The sequence below is a fragment of the Netta rufina genome, assembly GCF_964035555.1.
Source record: "Netta rufina genome assembly, chromosome: 1".
NCBI lineage: Eukaryota > Metazoa > Chordata > Aves > Anseriformes > Anatidae > Netta > Netta rufina.
The window spans coordinates 202375823-202401110 of record NC_140123.1 but is presented as its reverse complement, the minus strand read 5'-3'; the positions used below and the strand labels follow the sequence as shown (position 1 = coordinate 202401110).

The 25288-nt window shown below is 40.9% G+C and overlaps 1 protein-coding gene across 1 annotated transcript in view; it reads left to right on the top strand.

Moving 5' to 3' along the window:
* The window catches only part of TAF3 (TATA-box binding protein associated factor 3), a 114182-nt gene that overhangs the window by 77736 nt on the left and 11158 nt on the right, over positions 1 to 25288 (top strand). The window contains exons 3-4 of the mRNA XM_084292566.1: positions 7096 to 8906; positions 13871 to 13953. Of these exons, the coding sequence (XP_084148692.1) occupies positions 7096 to 8906; positions 13871 to 13953 (1894 nt within the window). The remainder of the gene's footprint in view (positions 1 to 7095; positions 8907 to 13870; positions 13954 to 25288) is intronic.

The window sequence follows — 25288 nt, the reverse complement described above, 5'->3', positions numbered from 1 at the left end:
CAAGGGATGCTCCACTCCTCAATCCTCTTCTTTCCCACACCCTTGAGCCCGAGACGGGTTTTTTACTTTGCCAACTGGACAGAAAATATATTTTCTCTCTTTAATTCCCCCCCAGATATATTTCCATCTGAGTTAGACGGTTAAGTCAGTTCACTATGGAGGAGGATGATGATAGAAGAAGGGAGGTGTAGGACTTCTCTCCAGACTTCCCTAGCCCAAAAGTTTGCATGTTAACATCACAGACCAGATTGATGATTTCAGTTCAAACCAACAGATCATCTTTCTTATTTCAGCCTGGATTAGTTCCCCATTTTTTTGCCTACATGCTTGATCCAGGACAAAAGAGGGGATGGGATTGTACCTTTTTAAAGCAATCCTGTGATGTAGAGCTATGGCTTTAGTAGCCATGGTTTGTTTCTGGTGAATTCTGGATTTCTTATTCTCATATTGGTGTCTAAACTTGCATTTCTTTGATGATTTCATACCAAGAAATGCCTAAGGAAGAGTGTGAAGCTGTTGTTCGGCAGAGAGGAGAGGTAACTGCTTTGTAAGGTCTCGAAATTCACCTGTCCTGAGCCAGGTTATGGCTATCATCTGGATTTCAAGATCTCATCATTAGGGACGGAGGGGAGTTTTGTTAACCACGTGTAGCTTTTGGACAGGTTGAAAACTGCTTTTGGAGTTATTCATTGAGAACTGCTTTTGGAGTTATTCATGAAAGTATACATCAAGCCTGTCAGACCTGTTGAACACCTCCCAGCCAGGTTCATGTTGGTTGTTGAAGGCGCCACCAGGCCACTTGGGCCAAAAATCTCTAATACGACTCACGAGTCTGGATGCTCAACTTCAGGCACCTCTGACATCCTCTTTACCATCTTTCAGTTGTGTCGGCAAAGTCACCAACCACACCTGAAAGCTCTGAGTTTTATTTTTCAAATACATTTGTGGTTTCTCTGTTTTAGAACATAACCGAGAATGAACTGGAATGAACTCAATGGCAATTTCAGTGGTCAAACTGGAGACACGTGGAAAAAGAGCTCCTGCTGTGGTGCAGTATTACCAGCACTCTTCCCAGGCAAAGACTTGATTGGAAAATGCCCAGGGTTGGTAATAGGTTGGTTGATCTCCTTTATAGGGCACAAGAGAAATGTGTCAGTGCATCACCTGTTTGGTGAACAAGTCACATCAGTGATTAGTTGTCTTCATGTGATGGAGGAGTTCTGTATATAAATCCAGCATTTTAGACTCAAAATGCATTGCAGGTATCGTAGTGTGTTCATTTTGCATTAGGGTATCAGGATATTGGTCTGTAGGGTATCAGGATTGAATTTTGTTGCTCTTGCATCAATTTCCTTTACAGACTACAAGCACGCTTTCTGTTTGTTTTGGGGAAAAGCCATTGTTACTACAAGGTAAAGAGATGCACCCTATCGTGGCATAAGAAAAAGTCCTTTCACTGTTAGCAGAAGTCAAAAGCCTCTACTTATTAGGATATGGTAGAGATATTAAGCCCTTGACTTAGTGCCTTACAATTTCCCAAAAGATATTTTTAGCTTAATCTCATGCTTTACCTAGACAATAGGAAAATGATTTTGGAAGTCTGAAGGAAAGTATATGGTATTTTTTCATTGGAAAGTTACATATAACGGGCTGGGAAGGATCACTTTCTTGTATTTGGGAATCTGAGCTGGATTATGTATAAAATCTTCAGCTTGACACCCGTGCTTGGAAAGAGGGATGAATTTAAGATTTCAGTACAGGCATTGCCACATTGTGCCCTTTCCTGTGTCCAAATTTTCCTTAAAAAACAAATTCCATATCGAGGCAGAAGGATTCAGGGACCTGATATAAGCAGAACTGTGTGAGAAGGAAATTCCCCGACTGATACTGGATGAGACCTACTGGCTGGTCTATATTTGGCGCTTCTACATTCCTCTAGAAAACAAAAAGTTCAAGTTCTGTTAAAAATAAAGGTTATGTAAGGGATGTAATTGTTGAAAATAAGCATGTGTGGATTGTATGGAAGTAACAGCTCATCCAGAGATGCATCCAGCGGGTTAGCTCAGATAGCTGATAATATTCCTCTGGCATAGTAAAGTTATTATCAAATACAAAATGCTGAAACCTCATGTTTCTATAACAGTAAGAGTTGGCTTCCACAGAAACTTTTCCTGCCAGAGTTTTGTGCATTTTCTATGTTAGTCGTTGCATTGAAGCTCAGAGGTTGCTGTTAGCAATATTTCGTTGTGCTTTCTTCAGCAAGTGGCGTCCAGGTGAGGCCAGCAGGTCTGCCCACGTCATCCTGTGCTCAGAGGTACTGCATCCTTCCTAGGTCTCCAGGTCTTAGCGGGATGCTTTTCTCCTGCCACCACCCTGTAGGGAAATACTAATCCAATTTCCAGAAGAGAGGCTGGAGCTTTGCTTAAATGAAATACCAGCTGACAGATCATGTTCTTTAGGACTTTCTCTAATTGTAAGTGCTTGGACTGCTGTCTCTAAAGGTATCGAGAAAAGGTCTGGTAATGACCAAGATGATGACAATTTTAATTTTCTGTATATTTTATGATATATATATGTGTGTCTTAGTTTTTCTGGCTTGAAGAATGCCTGTACATAGGTGCCTTTCTCTTCAATCAGAAGAGTTTTGCAGATTTTTCCCTGCCTTTCCTTTCATCTGACCTGTTGCTGAAAGAGCAGCGAGCCTCCTGTAATGGGGCAGCCGGGGAAGAACCACTGTGTGCTATGGGTGATTGCGTTACTTCTTCTGCCATAATCACAGAACTTCTGTTCCTGTGTCAGATGTAGGGACAAATAGTCCCTAGATCGTCATGAACTTGAAAGTTCATTACCAAAGTGTAGAGTATTGCTGTCCTGAAACCGAGCCATGGCCAAATTAAGGAGGTGTATATTCAATAAGCCTTTGGTTTTGGAATCCCTGCTGCTACAGGAACACGGTGTACAAAGAAGGAAATTTTGTGCTGCTTTAGTGGTTTTTCGTTAAAAAGGTGCAGGAGTTTCGGTTTCTTGCCTGATCTGTTCAGCTTTAAAAGCTTTTCCAGGATTTAAAGTGGTGACAGATCCCCGCTGCTTGCATTTCAGATTCTAATGTTCTCCATCCTGCTATCCCGAGGAGCTACATATTTATCAAATTCAGCTTTTACAACAGCTCTGCGAGGTGAAATTACCATCACTTGTCAGATGGGGAGGCGGCAGCACGCGGTGTGACCTGCCCGAGCTCGTGCTGCAGACCTGCACCCGGAGAGGGACGGACTCCTTGCTCCCTTTCCGTGCACCTGAACTTCAAAATTATCCTTTTGTGGAAGTTTCATCCTGCATATTGCCTCTGATACACTCCGGAACAAAATGCTGTCTTAATAACCACTCTTCTCGTGCCTGTCGGCTTGTTTTATTTCAGCAGCAGCAAATCCACATTTGGGGCCGAGCTCGCCCCTCCTGGATCTCAGTGCCTCCTTTGAACCCAGGCTCTGCATATGGGGACAGCCGACATAATAAACAACTGCTCTGTAAAGCTTTAGTAACGTGAGCATTAATATTGATCCAGCACTGCTTTCTCTAACAACAACAAAAAAATATATATGTATCCGTTATCTTGAGAAACCTTCCAAACAGCTCCAGTCTCCTTTCATTACAGGAGAGAGTTATTAGGGCAGATGGCCGAGGTGATATCCGTTTGACCTAGAGATGCTAACTCAAGAGGAGGATCATTAATAAGGTGGTCGGAGATAGGGAGAGATCGCCGTAAAGAGGGTTAAGAAGCAATCCGGTGCACAAAGGCTTGCACAGCGAGAAGTGCCCGGTACCGAATGAGATGGGCAAAGGTGACAAAGTGGCCGCACGATTTTAAATACTCATCACCGAGTCAAGCAGATTGCCTTTAAAGGCTGATGGTTTTTGCCATGCTCAGTTCCTGCTCCATCATGAATCCTCCTGGAGAAAAAAAAAAAGGGCCCAGAGCTCTTATATTTAAGACAGAGATTGCACTTTCTCTAATTAAAAAGGGAAAAAAAAAAAAAGGCGCTTTATTGTTTTTTTGCCATGGCCACAGCTGCAATGGCTCAGGTTTGAAAGCTGCTGTCTGGCAGAAAACCAGTCCTCGCCGAGGATCAGACCGTGGCCTTGTTCCAAGAGAAATTTGGGTTTCATTTGACCAAGATAGGATTCCAGATTGTCATCTGAGCATGTCTGAAAAGTGGTGAATGTGTGTCAGTAGTTAAGTGCTCGTGAACTTCCTTAGTCCCTGGATTGTTCAGGACTGACCCAGGCAATTTTTTCCAGATGTCTGGGGGAATCCAAGTCCTTAGCAAAGGGCTGGTAATGCTTCTGCTTCCTTGCTAAGTTGTCTTTGTGGCTTGCAGGAATGCGCATGAAAGCTCGGAGCCAAGACACCCCGATTTCTGCTCTCACCTCTCCAAACTGCACTTTAACCTCTTCTGCCCTTCCCTGGCATCTCCGCACGAGATCATAGAAACTTCTCGGGTCTGGTGCTAGCTTTACTTGGCCTTATAAAAAAAATAAGCATCGCCCTTTTTTGTTGTACAAAGCTCCAGTTCCTGTTCTCCGAACCTCCTCCAAAATTGTTTTTTCGCTTTTGATCCGGCAGCTGCTCGTTTTCGGCAATCCTGAGTAGGTAAAACATGAGAAGTACCTTGGGATGGGAGGGAGTTACAAAAATATGAAATATTGCAGTGCACTTCGGTGAGCCACAGTGTAACCGGGGGGCTGCTTAAGCAGGCACCATGCAGAAATATTTAGAAAAAAAAATTGAAATTATTCTAGCAATATTTTTCTAGTTTGTTTTTTTTTTTACTATTGCAGTAGCTTTTCATCCAATTTAGTCACTATGATACACTACTTTTTATCCTCGTGGTTTTTACATTAAAATATGTTATGTTTCCATCTCTAATGTGTGGATGTGCAAGCCCTGTCTTTCCTGATGTCTGAATTTGGCTACGCTTTTTGTCTTGTGGCCAAGGCGGAAGACTTCGTTAAATCCCAGCTTTACCGTATGGTGTTTGTTTTAAATTTTATCGCTCTTTAAAATTGAAAATGAAAACAAACTCTTCGCAGCAAACTAAGTACTGAAAGGGGTTGGGAGGGAATTGCTCGGTAGCAACCGATGCTGGATGACATCTGATGAATGCTAATTCTTCATCCCCAAAACAATTTTGAGCAGATGAAGGGAGCTGATTTCTGCAACAGCTTAAACAGAGATTGAAATGACTTCCATGATCTGGCAGCAGATTTTTTCCCACAGAGCAGGTGCAGGCTCGGTCCACAGTGATTTCTCAGTTATACTCTAACTTTGCTGTTTCAGAAATGTAATGTCAGTGCCCAGCCAGGCAAAACCTAACTCCCTAACATTTCTGTTTTTCACGGAAGGCTAAGACTTTATCCTCAGGCAAAGTCTCCTCTCTGGGCTGGCTGCTGTAAATCCTCTGGGCCCTGGCAAAAGCCAGAGTTGCTAGCTCATTTTACTTAATTTGTGATGCTGGCAAGATTTGTGCTGCAGCCCAGGGCTCTTAACTCAACTCTACTAAATCAGAGCATTGACACATTACAGTAGAGAAACCTCAGCACGGAAAACCTGAAAATAAATGCCTCCCAAAGAGAGATTTCAGAAAGATGCTGTCTTACGAAGCTCCAAACGGGGTTAGTGTTACGAGTTGCTCAGTGTTTACTTCACTAAAACCACCTGCTCATTAAGAAGCTGGGCTTTATCCGCTAGCATAATATGTTTTTTGCAGGGATGGAACCGGCGTGGATGTAATGACGCAATTACAACCGGTGGAAATGTGGCAGCGTAAAACTCCGGTGTGGACGTTCTTATTCCAGACCAAAAATCCTTTTTCCTGCTTAGATAATTCCATTTCAAAAGTGAGGAAGTGTAGCCAAGAGGATAAAGTGCTTGACTGTGGTTCAGGAGATCAGAGTTTCTCTTATTCTCAAACCTGCACTGGCTTTTCTGAGAGATCTCAAGTGAATTTTCTCCTTTCTCTGCACCGTAATGTCACACACGTAAGACTGAAGATGGTAGTAGAAGTAGGAAAAAACAAGTAATTGCAATTAAAAAATTAAAAACAAACAAACAAACAAACAAACAAAAAAAAAACAGAGCAACCACACAGGTGATGTCCACACTGGCTTGAAACAGTGGGTGCCAGATGTTCATACTGGGCATGTTTGGGGGTTTGTGTTATTTTCAAAAAATGGCTTTTTTGGTCTCATAGCCTGACTGCCCACTTGTGGCTTGAGCTTAGGTGTGTTCCTCTGGCATCATATCTTTCATTTTGGTTTCTATAAAGCAAGAATCCAGCTTATGCACTCCAAGATTACTCCATGGTGTAAACAGAGTGACACGGGATGATAGGAGATGGCTTCCAAAGGCACGCTCCTGAACCAACACGCGATGCAGAGGTGTTTCCATATAATCGTAACAGATAATGTCCGCATACAGCAAGCTCTTGAGATAGAATCAGAAAAAGAACCTGGCAGGTTGAACGGGGCTCAGTCCTCTGCTTTAACCTTCAGGCTGCGCTGCTTCAAGAAAAACAAATCAGGTTTAGGAAGACAGTTTCCTAGTAGTTAATCCACCGTCAAAATGCTGTGATATATAAGCAAGACAGCTAATTCCAGTGAATTTTACTTTGATGTATACTTTGCAGTCCACTTTGTTACAGCAAAAACCACTTCAGCCTCTCTTCCTTTGTTTAAAATGAATGAAGCAGGTTCATGTAATCCAAACTGATGCAGTAAGAATTAATCAGGGCATTTTTATACATGACTGGTGCTTCAGACCTGCTGTGAAAGGTCTGTCACCATGGGTGAGGTATGCTCTCGTGTCCTGTGCTCATGGGTTTGGTGTTAGATTTGAGGTAAGGAAACCTGCCAGTTGTGATGGTGGCTGTTGCTGAGAAGAAGCACCTTGTTTTCCTTCCACGTAGACCAGCAGGAGCCTGTTGGATGTCCAGTTCTCTCTTTTGGGCTGAAATTCCTGGGAACTTGTGATGCTTGTTTGTTTCTGTAAAACATATTTTGAATGATCCTAATGCTTTTTGTAAATGTTCTTTGTTACAGAAGAGGAAGAGGAACAGGTGCCTACCGATGGAGGGACATCTGCAGAGGCCATGCAGGTGCCACTGGAAGAAGAGGGAGATATGGAAGAGGACGAGGCAATTAATGATGAAAATTACTTGAGCAAGAGACCGTTAGAAAGTCCTGAAGCTGAAGAATTCCCACCTGTGAAACGGCCCAAACTATCTGTTTCTAAAGGGGATGCTCTAGATGGAGCTTTGGAGCCACGTGAGCCTCTTAGCTCAATAAATACCCAAAAAGTACCACCAATGCTTTCTCCAGTTCATGTTCAGGACAGTACGGACTTAGCCCCTCCTTCACCAGAACCACCAATGTTGGCTCCTATTGCAAAACCGCAAGCGCCCAAAACTATAGAGGCAAAGCCATTTGCACCCAAAACAAAATCCAAAACAAGTTCTCCAGGGCAAAAGACAAAATCACCTAAAACTACTCCCTCACCAGTGGTTGCTGGAAGCCCCATACGTTCACCAAAAACTGGATCCAAAGAGAAGAAGTCACCAGGTCGCGCCAAGAGCCCAAAAAGCCCCAAAAGTCCAAAAGCTCCTGCTCATGTTCCCCCACCACCTGTTAAGCCTGAGACACCAAGCAGAACCCCTGTGGCTGCATTAAGTGACAAGATAGGAAAGGAAAACATTCAAGTAAAACAAGCGCAGACAACACCTGAGCCTGTCACCAAGCCAAATATTGAAAACCAGACTAAGAAATTACCAGTAATGGACAAGACTATTGATGATTCAATAGATGCTGTGATTGCTCGTGCGTGTGCAGAACGAGAACCTGATCCCTTTGAGTTTTCCTCTGGTTCTGAATCTGAAGGGGAGATTTTTACCAGCCCAAAAAGACTTTCTGTTTCAGAGACTACAACTCCTAAACCTTCTGTTTCTGCCAATAATACCAGTAAGGCAGGAGCAACCCCAGTACCTCCATCAGGTGGGACTTCAAGCTCAGACATTTCATGGACAATGGATGACTCGATTGACGAGGTCATTCGAAAGGCAAACATGGGGACACCTTCAAATCCACCTACCAACTTCACTTACTTCTCTTCTCCTTCTGCATCACCGCCAACTCCAGAGCCTCTTCTCAAAGTCTATGAGGAGAAAACCAAGTTGGCTACATCAGTAGAAGTGAAAAAGAAACTGAAAAAAGAGCTGAAGACAAAAATGAAGAAGAAAGAAAAACAAAAGGAAAAAGATAAAGAGAAAAACAAGGAGAAAAATAAGGAGAAGGAAAAGAACAAGGAGAAAGATAAAGACAAGGAAGTAAACAAGGAAGCGAAATTTCAGTGGAAGGAGCTACTCAAAGACGATGATCTTGATCCCTATAAATTCAAACTAAAGGACTTTGAAGACACGGACACAAAAGTAAAGTTGAAAGATGGCAATACCAAAAAAGAAAAAGAAAAGCATAAAGATAAAAAGAAAGAGAAGGAGAAAGGTAAAAAAGACAAGGATAAGAAAGACAAAGAGAAACTTAAAGATAAGGGTAAGGAAGATAAGATAAAGGTTCCATCAGCACCTCTTGTGTTACCTCCCAAAGAAATGTCTTTGCCCTTGTTCAGCACACCAGCTGCCATGAGGCTTCCCGGCATGTTACCTTCCTTGTCTCCAATGCTTCCTGAAAAACTGTTTGAAGACAAAGAGAAACCAAAAGAGAAGAAAAAGGACAAGAAAGAGAAGAAGAAAAAGAAAGAAAGGGAAAAAGACAAAGAAAAGGAAAAGAAGGAAAAGGAAAAGGAGAGGAAAGAGAGAGAAAAGAAAGAGAAAGAAAAAGAGAAACACAAACATGAAAAGGTGAGTTGTATAGAAGAGTTGACATGGCATATTCGTTTGAAAAGTACATGTGGATTCCTGTATTTGCTGCTGAGCATTCAGGTGATGTGTGGTTACAGGTTTGATATTAAAAACAAACAAAAAACAGCTCAAAGTAAGAAGTCCTCCGAAAGTTTCAGGCATCATCCCACCTCTTTGGGAGACAAAACAAAGGAAGTTCAACTTTGTGAATTTGAAATGTGAGATTGTCTTACATTGCTTTTTGGTTTTGGTTTGTTTTTTTGTTTGTTTGTTTTACCCCAAATTTCTGGTTTTCCTCAACTCACTTTTCACTTTGAAACACACAACAAATGTATGTACTGTTCCAAGGCACAATTTTTGTTCTGTAAATTTCCACTAGTGGTGTCAGCAACGTTTCATAGAAACTTCAAATTTCGTTTCTAGAAGTCCACTGTTTCAAAGATTATAGAAATCTGTAGATTGCCAAGTGGGCATAAGTGAGGAGCAGGAGTTATTTGTCACTATGTCAGGAGAAAAAGGAAACAAGTTCACCATTTACATCACATTTCAGAACTGCTACAGAATCCTCCATTAGCCAGACCAAAGCCTTGTTGCTCTAATTTGATGGCAGTAAGGAAATTGTTTGCAAACTATGGTCTAAGTGCATACACTGAATGTTCAAATATCACCTCTAGTTTTGAATTTGAAGCTTGAGAGAGAGAAAGGGACAACTGATTTCGAAATGGGCTGAGCTCCTACTTCTGTAGCTCTTACCGATTTACATCAGCTGAAGACAGTTTCTTCTTTCCAATATCACCTAATCTTCAGAATATCTTTAATATATAAGAAATGAAACCAGCATATTTGCATGTTATCAGATTTGAAATCCCATTAGAAATGGCTCCCCTAATTCAGCATTTGCTGTACTCTTTGTCACTTCACCTTATAATGTGCATTAAATTGTTAATACAAAAAAAAAAAAAAAAAAAAGAAGAAGAAGAAAGAGATTGTCGTGGAGACAGATAACCTTGGATACAGGATTTCCTAAATCTCTGTCCTTAGCATTAGGAAGCACTACTTAATTTCTGGTTTTACAAAGATTCTCTTTGCGTCCTGCTTTGAGGATGATACTCAGTTCATACAAGCTCAGACTTGGGATATTCTTCGCTTTCCATTTTTGCCACTGTGAGAGACCATATCCTGTTGTGCTACCTGGTAGACTTGAAACGAACTGCTGATTTCAAAATTTAGACTACTTTTTAAGTAGAAAAATGGCTTTTCAGTGCAGAATCCAGCTGATCGGGGAAACTAACATTGTCTGCTGTGCATGAATCAGTGATTGACGGGGTGGTGCTCCAGTTGTCCATGTTAATTTAATGTCCAAGTTTGAGGCTGCAAAACACTGTTTCATGGGCTCCTCGTTTGGTCTGGATGGCAGCTGTCTCCCTGGCCCTCATGCTCAAGGTGTCTTATCAGTATTTCATTGAGAATTTTGGGAGAGTTTCCTCAATAAATTAAATACTCTTATATAAAATAGAGATAAGTTGCTTGTTTTTCATACATTTGATTTTGCGTTTCTTCTTCAATTCTCTGAATCTAATTTGATGTAGAGCAATATAACAGCTACACAAACAAATACAAACTGATAAAGCTTGAGTATGGACTGAATATATATACATTAGGAAAAAGAGTTCAACAGTAAGAAAAACTTGGACAAATTAAATTGACAAAGCTGCCCATTACCTTGGCAAAAAGTCCCTGTCAAAAGATAAACTTTAAAGCTAGAATGCATGAAAGAATCCCCAGATAGAATTAAAATTTAAACTGATTCTTGATAGATAAGCTTTTTTTAAATCCACCTCTTTGCTTCAAGTCAGGATTTTAAAAATAAATTTCCCCTTTAAATCTCTTGAGCGATTTTCATTTTTTGCAAGGCCGCACTGCTGGTGTCCTGGAAAAATGGAGAGTTAGAGCTTTATCAGTTGGTGCCCTGAGGTATGTGGCAAAGAAGCTAAATCCTTGAAGATTAGCAAAAAAAATGCAGCACATGGCAATAAGGGGCTTATATGACTACTAGTATTAGTTCAGGTGAAAGAAGTATTGCTTATACATAAAACTGGACAAATCCACTGACAATGTATTTTTAGTTAGCTACAAAGGAGTCTTATATTGCTGGACTTTACCTCTTTGGTGATTTGGGAAGCTTAGTAATCCACTGTAAATGCTCTTCTGCTGGCCCCAATTCCCAGTATTACTCCCGAATGCTGCTCTTTCCTTTTAACCCCTAAAAGTACACGTTTCCTTAATTTAGCTTTTAGATCACGCAATGACTTACTTAGGCAGCGGTCGTGCTTTAGGAGCAAATGATGGAGTTACTGCTCGTGACGCGTCTGCTTTGGAGGTATAAGTACAACTTGGAAGGTAGGTTTGGGGGCTGCTGAAAACTTCAGCCCCTGCTGGCCATTACAAACCATCAGACACGTTACATAAAGCAGTAAGTAGCAGCTGTTGGTGTTCTTAAACAGAAGAGTTTACTCTGTATAAGAATCAATGGTAACGTTTCTATTTTTTTGAGTATAATTACAGTTATTATGCAAGCATGTGCCTCATCCTGTTGGGGAATTGAAGCTGGTTATACCATTTTCCCTGTAATTTACCCCACATTTTTGGACAGAAAGACTCAGAGAAGCACCAAGTACTCCACACAAATGGCTGAAAGCAAAAGTTAAAGCCGAAAGTGTTCAGTCTCAGGGCTGAAGAAGAGGAGACGGGGTAGGGCTTGCAGCTCTGTGCTCTGCTCGAAGTGTTGGGGTGCTGTCCTGGGAACCCAGAGATGAGGCTGGGAGCAAGGGTGCTGCCCTGCACGCGGTGCCAAATTAAAAGCAGACAATTGAAGCAGTTACACCCCGCTTCTACGACAGAGATTACCAGGCATGCTGTAGGAATGACTGAGCAGCTCGTGAAGCAGCTGCTGACCCAGTTTCAGCTAACCTTAATATGCTGAGCTGTAAACTAAAGCAGTCGAGGAACAGCCTCACGAGCAAGGGAGCCGTCCTCACATCGGGGCCGGGCTTGCCACTGCTGTCCCAAAGTAAACAGCTCTTACTCATGAGTGAAAATCTTGCCATCGGTGCCGAGGAAGACCAGGATATCCACAATATCGCTGTGAATGCTCCTTAATTTTTGTTCTGCTCCAACCCTGCACACAAAACCATTGGTAAAAAGATGCTTCCTCTCCTCTTGCATCAAAGGATAAGAGTGTGGATTGTTGCGGAGCCCAGTTTTCCTCTCAGAGCAGACTGTGCTGTTAGTGTTTGACATAAAGAAGTGTTTTATGTGCTTTTCTTCTGCCATATGAGCCCCTGCCACCATTTCTTAGAACAGCTTTGTGATATATAAATAATAATGCAGAGGATGTTGATACAAAGGACCAATGAGGTAGGTATCTTTGTGTGCTTGAAGCACAGGCTTCAATACCATGCCTCCATTCAGTGGATGATGCTACAATCTAAAATGCCAGGAAAGCAGCTAAAAGACTTACACGTGGAAAGCAGCAGTGAAATTGTCCCAGCCAGTGGGAGCTCCAGAGATTAAAAAAAAAAAAAAAAAACTCTTGCAACATTGCAGGGGCATGACATAACAAAAAATTGGGCTGTATAAACAAAAGGGTAGAGAGTAGCCTGTGAAGCACGCTGATACATACCCACAGAGAGCTTTATCAAAAAACATAGTTAACAGTATCAAAACAGAAATACTGCACAAGCTGCAGCCCTTCTCTCTGGAGTAGACATCTCCTGATGTCCAATTTTTTAGACAAGGTGTGTGGCACAGGACTTTGTCCTTAGCAGTCCTAACAAGTCCTACCTGAGCCCTTCCCTTCTGGCCTGCTGTCTCCTGCACTAGTCTGTGCTGTAAATTGTTTGTGTGCCTTCTCTTTCTCTATGAAAGTATTTTAAAACAGATTCTTGCCACCAAGAATTGCTCAGGTTTCCATTCAGTGTATGCTTGCTCTTTTTGTCTCACAAGTTCTTGGGCCGTATTTTACTAAATTCCTGTTTTATTAAATACAGTGATGCACATGCTCAAAATGAGATCGGTCTCCCTCCATGTGTATATATATATACATAAAATGTGTATATATATATATATAATGTGTATTTATATATATTTGTCTTATATATGTATATAAGACATATATACATATACATATAAGTGGAGCAACTTCTATATGGAAAATCATTAGTTTCACTGTCAAATCTGAGAAGATTCTGTACAGGTGTTGCAAAGCAGTAGCTTTGGCTGGCTCAATGGAAGTTGATAATTATGGCACAGTTCAAAGAGTTTAAGGACATATTCTAGTGGTCCAAATCCACCAGATACCGAGTTTGGAAATCAGGCCATCTGACTTCCAGCTGGAAAATAACCATTAGAAACCTCAGCCGAACTGCATTAAAAAGCAGTGATTCTGTTACGTGTGTGTGGATAAGCACTTTCGTAAAGAATTCAGCATCGGTGCTTGAGGTTTATTTGCTTTTCCTGTGTCTAATTTTGATTGAAGAGTGCCACAGTACATTTATGTGATGAATCTGGGTAATAATGGCTTGAATTTAAGTCTCAGAAAAAAAGTGCAAACACCTGTCAAGTTTGAGCACTAAGGTCAAAGCATTTCATGTAATTGTTTATAAACATACCGGATTTTTTACATAAATGCTAAATCGGTAAGACTTGTAAGGAAGTATGTGAGCTATTACAAAGTCAGGGGAATTTCAATTTGACTTTTTAGTTGAGAATTTGTATTTTTGGTTTGCTGTGGTTGGGAGCTCCCAGGAAACTGTGACCATCCGTGCTGCAGCACAAAGCGTGAGAGAACAGTAAAAGTATTAAGCCAGTATACTCTGGTTAACTCTACCAGTGCTTTCATGTAATTAATATTGTTTGGGAGTCTCTTTACAGTCTTTGATTGGTGATTGTGTTCCCTTGTACAGATAAAGGTGGAACCAGTTGTTCCAGCTCCATCACCGGTTATTCCTCGGCTGACATTAAGAGTGGGTGCAGGCCAAGACAAGATGTAAGTACAAAAAAAGCCATCTGCGAGGCGGATGCTTAACACAATTCATCATCTGTCACATGTGGCAGCTCTTATTTTCAGTGGAAAACAGTTAAAAATTAGTGGCAAATGACACTCATGCAGCTATGACATCTTCTGGTCATTCTAACAAAAAATCGAGCAGAACACGTACCAAGAGAAACTTCTTAGATATTTTGCTCTAAGTGGAACCTGTCATCTTCCATCCATCCTGTTTTTCCCAGGCAAGATTACGAGACTCCATCTAGACTCATATGCTACCTCCGGTGACACTGAGTCAGGCTTCCATAATGGATGGGTATCGCTAGAGTAACCTGCAGCCAAGTTTCATAATGCACTTCAGCTAACAGTTGTTTTATGCTTTAAAGCATAACAATTGAAATGCCTTTATGCGTGTCTGTTTTATTATAATTGTTGATGATTATTCCTGAGAGTACCTAACACATCTCAAATGTTTCTCCATTAGCTCCCTAATTATTGGGTGCTGCTGTACAAATAATAGTTGCTTAGTACTGAATAGCCATAAATAGAATGATCCCTATCCTGAGATCATACAGCATAAGGAGGTGGGTAGAGACTCTGGGGAAACCAAGCCTCACTGGGCTTTGTAGGCTACTCCTGTCTCGTGTGAAAGTTTCATTTAATCATTTTTTTGTCTGTTTTTGATTGCATGGACTACACTTTTGTGTCTGGTGGTAAACCTGAGCACCAAACAGATTTTTCCTTTCTGATTATCCCATTAAACATTGCTAATCTAATTGCTTCTCTTTTATAGACATTCTGAACTAAATCCCCTAATCACTAATTTTTCTGCTTAATAAGTTGAGTGGCATCTCTGATGATTGTTCTGTTTTTCTCTGCTGCCCTATTCTATTCTTTGGCCAATTAGGTAACTGTGAATTATGTTGGTTTGCAGTTGCTATGGGACAGAAGCAACCAAGGATGGTTTTGATGGGACACCACCCCAAATATCAAAGCTTCTTGCTGTTCTCTCTATGCTTTTCCACCATTCCTGTTGTCTCCCTTCCACAGGATGAGTGTGATCTAAAATTTCTGTGCCTCAGATCATATGAAAGCTCTTGCTATCTCAGGACAACTGTCTGTCCTGCTGCACGCAACCTGAACATGTGCAGCTGGACAGACTGTCCATTTAAAGCCTGCAAATCCACTTTCCATCTCGAGGAGCTATGGATACTTCCAAACTCTTCTGTTCAAGGATTGTAGAAATGTTCATATCAGAAAAAAAAAAAAAAAAAAGAGTTTTATTTTCAAGGCAGAACTTGTAGATCATAGTTCTGAAACCATATTTTAGTACCCAAAATACTATTTTGCTTCCCCTCTTATCTCACCCCAATCTTTCTCACGCCCACACACATTTTGAAAAGAGACTTCAGACTTTATCTGCTTCCTACAAATCATGTGATCACATCATCTTCAGGTCTGCTAGCTTGCAGTGTGTCAGAGATACTGACATCTCAGTTTTTGGCCTTCTGGGAAACGCAGTTCTATCCCAGTTTCCTATATACCTCTCTATTGGCACCTTGACAGGTGACTTAGCTTAAAGTTTCTCAACAAAATAAGGAAGAATTAAACAGCAAGGCAGAGATCTTCAGGGGTAGAGGAGTTCTGGAGGCAGCTGATAGGCAGTGCTAAAAAGTGCTTGGGCAGCATCGGTACGGGGCACGGGAGGGGAACTCCATCTTCACCACTTGATACTTATCTTTGATACTGCTTCAGGTTGTGCAACCAGATGAGGCTTCAGTCCTTAGTATTCCATCTCTATTTGTGTACTCATTTCCCTTTCCTTCCCTAGACATCTCCCCTCTATGCCTACCATATGGGCTTTCTAACATTGACTGCCTGTAAAAGTTGCACCTTCTGACCAATGGCAAACACAAAATTCTGGAGCTTTATAATACCTTTTAGGATTTGTCATAGTTTTCCAAGGCAAAGCCCAGGAAGAAATCTGCTGTTGCACAATGAAACCCAGTTTGTACCATGTGGCCTTGGTTCTGGGAACTGTTTTGAGTGATATCCAATGTCTAATGCAGCAGGGCTTGCAGGTGAGCTGTCTTACTCTAAATAATGTTTTTGCTTTCATCCTAGGAAATTAATATTCAGTCTTAACTTAGAGCATATTTTAATTTTCATATGTAGTGATCATTATAAGGACTGGTGTGGCTCTGAGACAAAGCATTACATGTGATTTGGGCTTCTGAGGTATACCAGAAGTCTCTGCTACCTGGATTAAAGTTTTTAGTTGCAAGACCATAGTAGGTTCATCAACCTTGTACATAGCTTGTAAGAGACAGAAACAAAAACTAGGCTTCTGTGATATGTTATGTTGAGGGAAAGTTAAATTTATATTTCTTCTGTGTTGATAACAAAGGTCTGAATATCAGCTAATTGTCAGGTGGGATTGTTGTGTGTTGATTCAGATGTCTCTGGAGCCTTTACTAGCATGGAATTGTTTAAAATTATTGTGAGTGGCCATGGAAATATGTCAGAAGAGTTTCTGGGGACTGATAGAAATTGATGAGTTATAAAACTAGATGGACTAGTGAGTTCTTTCAGTTTCCTCTGTTAGGAGAAAGAGCTTGTTGGGAGGGTTTGGGAGGAACTTAAATACCTATTCAGTTGGAAGCTGGTCTGAACTTCATGCAAAACATTGTCTTTAATGGAAGTACTTGCAAAGCTTGATGAGCTCACAAAGTATTTCATAGAATCATTTAGGTTGGAAAAGACCCATAAGCTCATCATGTCCGGCCATCACCTAACACTACCAAGTCCACCTCCAAACCATGTCCGTCAGTGCCACGTCCATGTCTCTTAAATACCTCCAGGGCTGGTGACTCCACCACTTCCCTAGGCAGCCTGTTCAGTGCCTAACTGCCCTTTCTGTGAGGAAATTCTTCCAAATTTCAGATATTTGAAGAAAAGATGTTAGATTTGATGGCACTTAAAGTGTAAGTTCATATCTCCCTGTAAATACAGCAAACGGATGGCAGCACAAGTCTACTCAAATAATGCAGCAGTGCTGAGGAAGACGCCTTTGCAGTGGAGCAAACAATTTTGCTATCATTTTGCTTCTCAGCTCCTCTGCACGGACCAGCATACAAAGCAATGCTGGTTGTGGCAGAGAACTTCTATTATTTCGGTGAATACAAGTACGTAGTGGACAGTCGAGCTTGTCTAGTGCACAAATATTCTTCGAACACCCATCAGTTCAAAAGAGATGGCAGTTAATGACATTAGCTTAATGGACATGAAAATGTAGCTCTTGCTGAACGATGGAAAGACCAATATTGGAAAACTGTTACACTTCAGGTTTTTTTGGAAGTGTTTTAACTGCACAGTAAAACAAGAAGAAAGTAGATTCTAATCAAAGCATTTCCATCTTAGTTGTAAACAATTACAGCAATACTTGCTTGGATGCCACATTAGAAGAAATTTACTGGATTCCATTCTAATGCAATTAGAGCTAATTTTGTTCTTTAAATGAATAAAAGGTCAGCTAGTAAATCTAGTTTATCTCAAGTCCAGGCTTCAATAAATTGTTTTATTTAATTTGTTGTAAAAGATCTTATCCTTAATGGGCCTAGCTCTTATTAGTTTGCTTGGGTTCTGAAATATTTATGACCACCTTTTTAGATATGATTTGAATGATATGTAGGAAGGGTTTTTCACTGGTTTTTTTCCACTCCAGTGTTATCAGGGTTGAAGATTGCTAACTGAGTTAGTATAGGAAGGAACTAGAGATGTTATCTTTAAAAAAAAAATAGTAAAAAGCACAAAGCTACTATAGACTTTTCAATTTTAAATCATCTGCAAATGATGAGCAGAAATTAATACTTTTATTCAGTTGAATCATGGTTTCTTTTTGTACCGTTATTTTTCCTGAGCATAAATCACATTTCATAAACACAAGTTTTTAAAAACTTTCATACACATGAGTTTCATACATGTAAATTTTTAGAAAGCATATCTATTGATGAGCTGTTGACATTCCAGTTACGAGCACAGTTGCCATAAACATCAGGAAAAGCGTGTGCTGTAATTTTTGATACAGACAAAATACATAAAATACGATTTAAATACAACTTTTAAGAAAAAACACATGGTTTCTAACACTAATGGCAGACCACAAAGCAGAGTACCACTCGTTAGTCATTAAGTGCTTCTGTGACGCAGAAGCAGGATATATGTGTGCATATATATATATTCATGTGTTTGTGAAATGAAGCCTCTGAACTTTATCTTAAAATGTTGGGCTTTTGCTCCAGACTTTTACCGCATTGATGGTGTGTTCCCTGCCGTCAGCAGGAAGACAGACATGAATAGGGGAAGGACAGGTATTTTAACAGTGTTTAACTTGTAAATCTGACCAGCCGCTCAGCTGAAATTGCCCCTTGTCTTGCATATTTTTAAAGCGAGTAGATCTGTGACCTTCTCCACAAAAATAGCACACATGCTAAGAAATGTGTGTCCATGTGTCTATAAAAATGTGTATTAAATAACCTGTGGATTTTAAAATAAAATCCTAAAAGGATTAAGGGATAGAAGAAGATATTTTTCTTTTTATCCAGATATTTAATTGACTCCACTAAAGCTTTTTATCGCTTGCTAGGATGTTATCAGTCCAGGGCCATACTTATGTTCCTTTGGAGGCTCACTCAACAGCATGATATGCCCATGACAAAAGCCACCAGCCTAACTAACTGACATCCTTTGTAGGGCACCTCAAAGCCAAGTGGCAATATGGACCAAATTAATTTGCAACCTCTAAGTGCAGTCTCTCTGAGTAATATTACAGACTCAGAAGTATCTTTCTGGGACTAAGAGGGAAGCCTGTCCCGTCTCTTTTTGTTTTATTAGAGTTTCTGAGATTGACCATCCAAGGATTTCCACCCCAGTAGGGTGCTCATAACACGTATTTTTATAAGTTGGCCAAATGGCATATGTCTGACAAAGTGAAAGCCTGAAAGGAAATACAGCTTGAGAAAATGGCATGATTCTGAAGCTCTATCCTGACCTGAAACACAGCTGGACTGCTGGAAGGTGTTTATTTTTCATAAATCGATGGCTTGGGTCATCACTGCTACTTGCTCAAGAATTGATTATTTGAAGTGCAGCCGCAGTTGGGCAACAGAATTCCAATCGAACAGTTCTTTATTCACGCTTTTTGAAATTGTGTAAAGCTTTACCATCTAACCTGTATCAGGATTCCATCAAATTTATTATAGGGTATCGGTCTCCAAAAACACATGCCTAAAATGTGGATATCCTATCTGCAACAAGCTTAATTTACAGGAATTGAGCTGCAAACTCTCTGGAGATTAAATTTTCTTGGGAACACACAAAGTCAGGCTTAAACAAGGTAAGGGCACCAAAGGAGGAGATGAGAGTTGTTGGCAGCTCCGTGAATACACTTGTATTGACCTGGTTGAAGAAAAGAAATTAGGCAGACTGTGTTGGTATTCCCCAGAGTTCACTGGGGATCTGTAATTGCTGGTGTAACATGAATATGCATTTTTTGGAAGGTACTCAAACAAATGTGTTTTTTTGAGCTGTATAAATGACTAGATATCTAAGATAGGACTTTGCTATTAGCTTCAATTAAAGTAGAATTCTGCCCTATGTAGTTTTCAAGAATGCCTCTCATTTTGACACTATCATCTCTGGTGGGTATTCATGAACTTTCATTTTTAATGGGCTTGCTCTCTTATGGATAAACAAGACCTTGGGAAGAAACTTTTGAACTTTGGGTGCTATTTAGCAGGGAGCCATTCAGACGTTGATAATTTAGATTGCTGTCTTCACCGTGTTTGCCCACAATAGCTGAATAATGGGGTTCATTAAACTCCCTTTGTAGGCACATCCAAATTGTTTGCCTCTAGCCTTGGCTCCCTGTGTGTGGCTAGGGAGGAAAGGATTGGCTTTTTATTGACTTGTCAAGCCATAGGTTTGCATTACCGGCCAAGTAGCTCGTGACCCATTCCATTTATTTCACTGTTTTGTGGTGGGGAAACAGGTAAAGGAATCCTGCTGGAAGCCCCTCCTTCTGCACGTTTTCATGAATAAGAGCAGTGTTTGTAGCAGTTAAGGCACCGTGACCAAATCCTCCAAAAGACGTAATGCAAGCAGCATGGGGCTATTGTGGGACGCAGCTGTGGGCGGTGTTGGTTACCCCGCGAGACGTTGCTTATTCAACAGAAAGCTCTGGAGGAGAGCTTGCTGTGGAATTAAATAGGAGGGAAAAAGTGATACTTCGGGGAGAAAACTGGAGAAAGGGAAACCACTGTTTGGGAAAATTAAACAATAGAGGCCGAGCAGCGAAAGTCTCTGTTTATTGCAGTGCTAATGGGTATCCCAATTATTTTACAATGCAGCACTTAGCAGTGAAAGCTTGTGTTAACTGTGCTTTGCCAGAATTAACGCCCCGGGTGTCACTCCAGCTCTTGCTGTAAGACAGAGAAGAGCGTGTAATAGTTAAATCGGTTTTGATATGATCAATAGACCACCTAAGTGAGGAGGCAGAGCGATGAAAAATGATCTTGCTCCTCTCCAAGGCTGCAGAGGTGTGCTTTAGGAATTCCAGTGATCTTGGCTGCTCTCATAAATCTGTGTGTGTGTGTATGCAGACCCGCATTTTTCTGTTCTATAATCATTAAATTAGAAGAGCTGGAGGACTGGTTTTTCAATGCCTTTTCAAATTCTGAATGGATACGCATTTTAATGGAGATATTGTTTGGGGTATGATTCATATCCCTTTCCTGATTGTTCTTTTGGAGTGTAACATATTGGCCCCAATGCTGCCGTGAAAGCCTCATGTGTGGTCTTGTATCCATCCAGAAGTCCTCTTCGCTGCAGTGGAGGTTCCCCAGCCCCTCCCTTGCTGCAGGATTGCAGCTTTTACATGAAGAAAAAAAAAAAAAAAAAAAAAAATCATATCCCTTTTAGTGAAACACGTAAATAATTGGTTTATATTTCTAAAGGTGATTCAGAATAGTTTTTTCTTCCTCATATGTGAGTTATTTCCAACTTCAGATTTAGTCTTTAGCTTTTTCTTTTTCTTTTTCTTTTTTTTTTTTTTTTTCTTCTTTTTAATTACAGAAGCCACCCCAACTAATTATTCATCCTGTTTATGGTAGCTGGTAGGCTGTGGCGAATTATTTTCATTTTGCTGCTGGCCACATCGGGTGATGACTCCAAAAGTGAATCCATAAAAATGCTTGAGTCATTAGAAAACAAAACAAGTTACTGTGAGATTCTTTGATTTTTCTGCTTATTGCTCAAGAGTAAAAAATTGTATACTGTACAACGCAATTAAAGAAAAAAAAACCTTCGGGCATGTTTAGACACATAAGCAAATTGCTTGTTGTAAATGGGCATGAGCAGCTGCCCTTGCAAAGTACAACATAAATCGATCCAATCCGTGTGAAAGAATGGAAAGGCAGATGGGTATTTGTTTAAAAGAACAGTTTTGCCTCGTTAGAGGATTATTGCAGGAGATGGGTACTGATTTGTGCTTGTCTTTGATGGAGATGCTTCTTTTTACTGAAGTTTTTAAACAAAAGTAAGTAAAGTACATACACCAAAGAACTCATATTTTAGTTCCTGACAGCTGTGTGTGGAGAAGAGCTCCATGGAGAAGTTACCTTCCCTAGACATAAGAGAAGAAGGTGGTCCTACCCAAATTTAGTAAAAGCACCCTATGAGCAGCTGAGCTGTACCTATACAGAGCCTACAAGTTCAGGACTGGCATCTTGCATGTTTCTTACAGAAGTATTTCTCAGTAACAAGCTGGAAATTACCATTTCAGACGTTCCTAAACCCATGCTGGCATAATTTCCTAGTAGTTAATGAAATTTTGTATTCTACCCTGGTTCCCATTAAAACGGGTAGATGTAGCTTCTAGATCATGCATCCCATAACATTTCCCAGGACAAATGATGATAAAGGGCAGTTTGCAATGAACACATAAGAGAAAGTTTGCAAAGAGCTCATTGGCATAAACATGTTTTACCAGCTTCTGGCTTTGCTGTTCAGAGCTCAGCGCAAGGGGATAATGTTAGGTGGTTTTCCCATCGAAGCTCTGAGCAGCTTTGTTATTGATGATAAGAGAGAAAAGAAGATGAAAGATAGCGAGACGCCACGCTACCAGCTCAGTTGTGTTTTGTCAGACTGGCGATGAACCATCCCGAGCTGTAAGTCAGGATGGTGAGAAAGAATAGGAGGGAGATGTGGGAGTCATTGGCAGAAAGGCAGTTGTGGTTGCTGGGAGAAATAGCCTGGTGTAACAGATACAGAGGGTGGAGGCCACAGACAGGACTCTGTTTTACTTAAAGTGATGGAAAAATAAACAGTAGAAAACCTGTAATTTGGTTTCAAGAGTGCAGATGCCTGTAAACCAAAGGAGATAGCTGGAAAAGTCAGCAGGACTGAAGACCTAATGGATTCAAAAGTGGTGATTTCTGCCTGTGGGAAGGGGGAAATGAGTGAAATGCATCAGTAACTCCTTCAAAATGGGTGTTGAGAGCAAGCATAGCACCTCTAGCAGAAAAAGGCTGTTAGCAGAGGGGTTGTGTCTTCAGAGCAGAAGGCTGTGGAGGTGAAGTCAGGCTCACCAGAAGTCAAGCTGAATTAAATGTTGCAAAGGAAGAGAGGATCATGGAAGTGAAGACAGGGAGGAGATGAAGGATAATGTCAGTATGAGCCAAGAAGGGACTCATACAATATCCCAAGTTGGAAGGGACCCACAAAGATCAACAAGGCCAACTCCTGGCTCCACGCAGCACCACCCAAAACTCAGTCTGTCTCAGACACCCTCTGTCTGAGAGCATTGTCTTGATCTCCATCAGGCTTGGTGCCGTGACCACTGCCCTGGGGAGCCTGTCCCAGTGCCTCTTGGTGAAGAACCTTTTCCTAATGCCCAACCTGAACCTACCTGACGTAGCTTCATGCTGTTCTTGGGTCCTGTCACTGGTCACCAAAGAGAGTATCTTGCCTCTGATCCCATGTCTGTTCTGCCCTTTACTGAGAACCTAAGACAAGTGGGATAACGGCAGTAGGTTGACAGTGGTGAAAGTTAATGGTAATGGATTGAGAAGCAAAAATATAAGGACATTTGCAAAGTGATGTCAAGGAACAGGATAATCTTCCTCCCAAGTTACAAAATACCTGGCTTGTGAATTTTCAGACTCAGTGACAAGTAAGTTTTGAATACATTTAGTTTTATTTTAAAATTCAATGTTGGTTAAATCTATTTTAATAAATAATATAAAAGGGAAAACAGAAATGTGGAAGGAGGGCAAAGTAATCGAGGTATCTGATGACAGCAATACATTTAATTACAGAACAAATTTTGGAGGAAGAGCTAATTAAAGGCTTAGAAATAAATGGAATAAAATACAACATGGAAGTAAGCCATACTAAATCAGCTTGATAACAATTTTTGATAACTGATTTACTCTACTTTCACATGGTCCAGTTGGCAGTCCCTGCGGGACATGTGGCTGGGCAGGGCTGATTTTTTGCCATGCATCTCAGATATCTGTTTCCACCACCAATGCTGAGAGTGACTGCTTCCACCTCCCACTGCAGAGCAATTTTTTTTTTGGTTTTGCAGTACAAGAAGAAGCAGTTGCTGAGTACATAATCAAATTGCTTCCCCTCCAAGGGAAAGCCTCAGCTGCAGTGGAGAAGAGCTGGGACACGCATATGTGCGTGGCTGGAATAAAATTGACAGCTGTCCTCCTGTCGGGAGAAGGGATGAATGAAAGGTAGCAAATCTGAGCTCCCTGGATTTTAGGAAAATGTTTAATACTATCATAGTGAAGCTGACAAAGACAGGGATTAGCAGAGGAGCTGTTTAGTAAGGAACTAGCTCAAAGGTAGACAGCAACTGAGAGTAATAAGAGAGCTTATCTAACCAGAGAGAAGGTCACTAGTGAACATGCTCAAGGATGTGTTTCAGGACTGGTCTGCTTTAATGATTTCAGTAAAAATTTAGTCCCAATAGAAGGTAGAGCACTGATGTCGTTTTTTGTCAATGAGGTTGAAGGACGGTGTCAGTACTGTCTGGAAAGAACTTGGTCCCCTCAAATACAAGGGAAAACTCGTTTTTAATTCAATACAAGAAAAAATGCAGTTAAAGCTTTTGCATTTGAAGAGTGCCAAGAGAAACTTAGAACCAGTTGGTAGGTGAGTCAAGTGGGTGATGGATCATGAGTTGATCGTGGAGGTGCCACCATGATCCAAGGGTGACCATAGGATGCATTGCAAGCGGTCATTTTAGCAGAGATAGTGGAAGTGTCCAAGCTGTCATCTGAGATGCTGTTGGTACTTCACCTGAAATGTTATATTCAGGTCTTGAACGCTGCTTCAGGAACAATGAATTGTTGAGAGCAGGTGCGAAGGAGGGCTTGGAGAACTGGTAGGGGAAGCAGAGAGGAGTCTCTGTTATGATAGGAGAGGAGAACAACTTTGTCTGTTTAGTCTAGCATGTGAAGAGGGGATATGATTGCTGGCTACAAATACATCAGGCAAGTAAACATTTTGCAGGGAGAAAGCTATTTAAGCTAAAGAACAATGTTGGCACAAAAACAAATGGGAATTAATTGGCTATGAATGGAGGCTGGAAATTAGAAGAGGTTTCTGTGCCACCAGAATGGTGCGATCCTGAAGCAGGGTAATAGTGGGGACGAAAAGATTAACTGGTTTTAAGACGAAGCTCAATAAACTTGTGAATGGGATTAGGTGACATGATGCCTGTGAAATTGCTAGCCTCATTTGTCCAGGAAGGGATGTTTGTGGGGTTTTGCCATAGTGATGAAATGGTGAGTGAGCTGTAGGAGCTCTGTGTGCACCATCAAAACCCCAGGTGCTTACAAGGACCTCGTGCCACCCGTGTTTGGCCAGGCAGTGTCAACAGAAAGAGACGGTGTCTTGGAACACGTGTTCATTGCTTGTTTTCTTTGGTAGAGAAGAATATCACCCTAAAAGCAATTAATCACACAAAAATACGTTTTTATTATTATTTCAAGGTGAAGTATTGAAGTCTTTTCACTTGCAAAATTGCTAGGGGCTTGGCTGAAGGTTTGATGCATTTTGGCACCCTGCAAACACGCAAGCTGGTCATAGCGCATATTTGTGGAGCCTCTGTTTGCCAATACGACTTGTTTGCACAGAATAAAATATTCAGCAGGGCAGAAGAGATAAAAACTAAATTTCCCTTTCTAAAAGTAATATGGGAATTAGCTTACATTACAGAGCTTAAATTACACCGATTCTCCTCCAGGGTTGGAATAAAATTTTC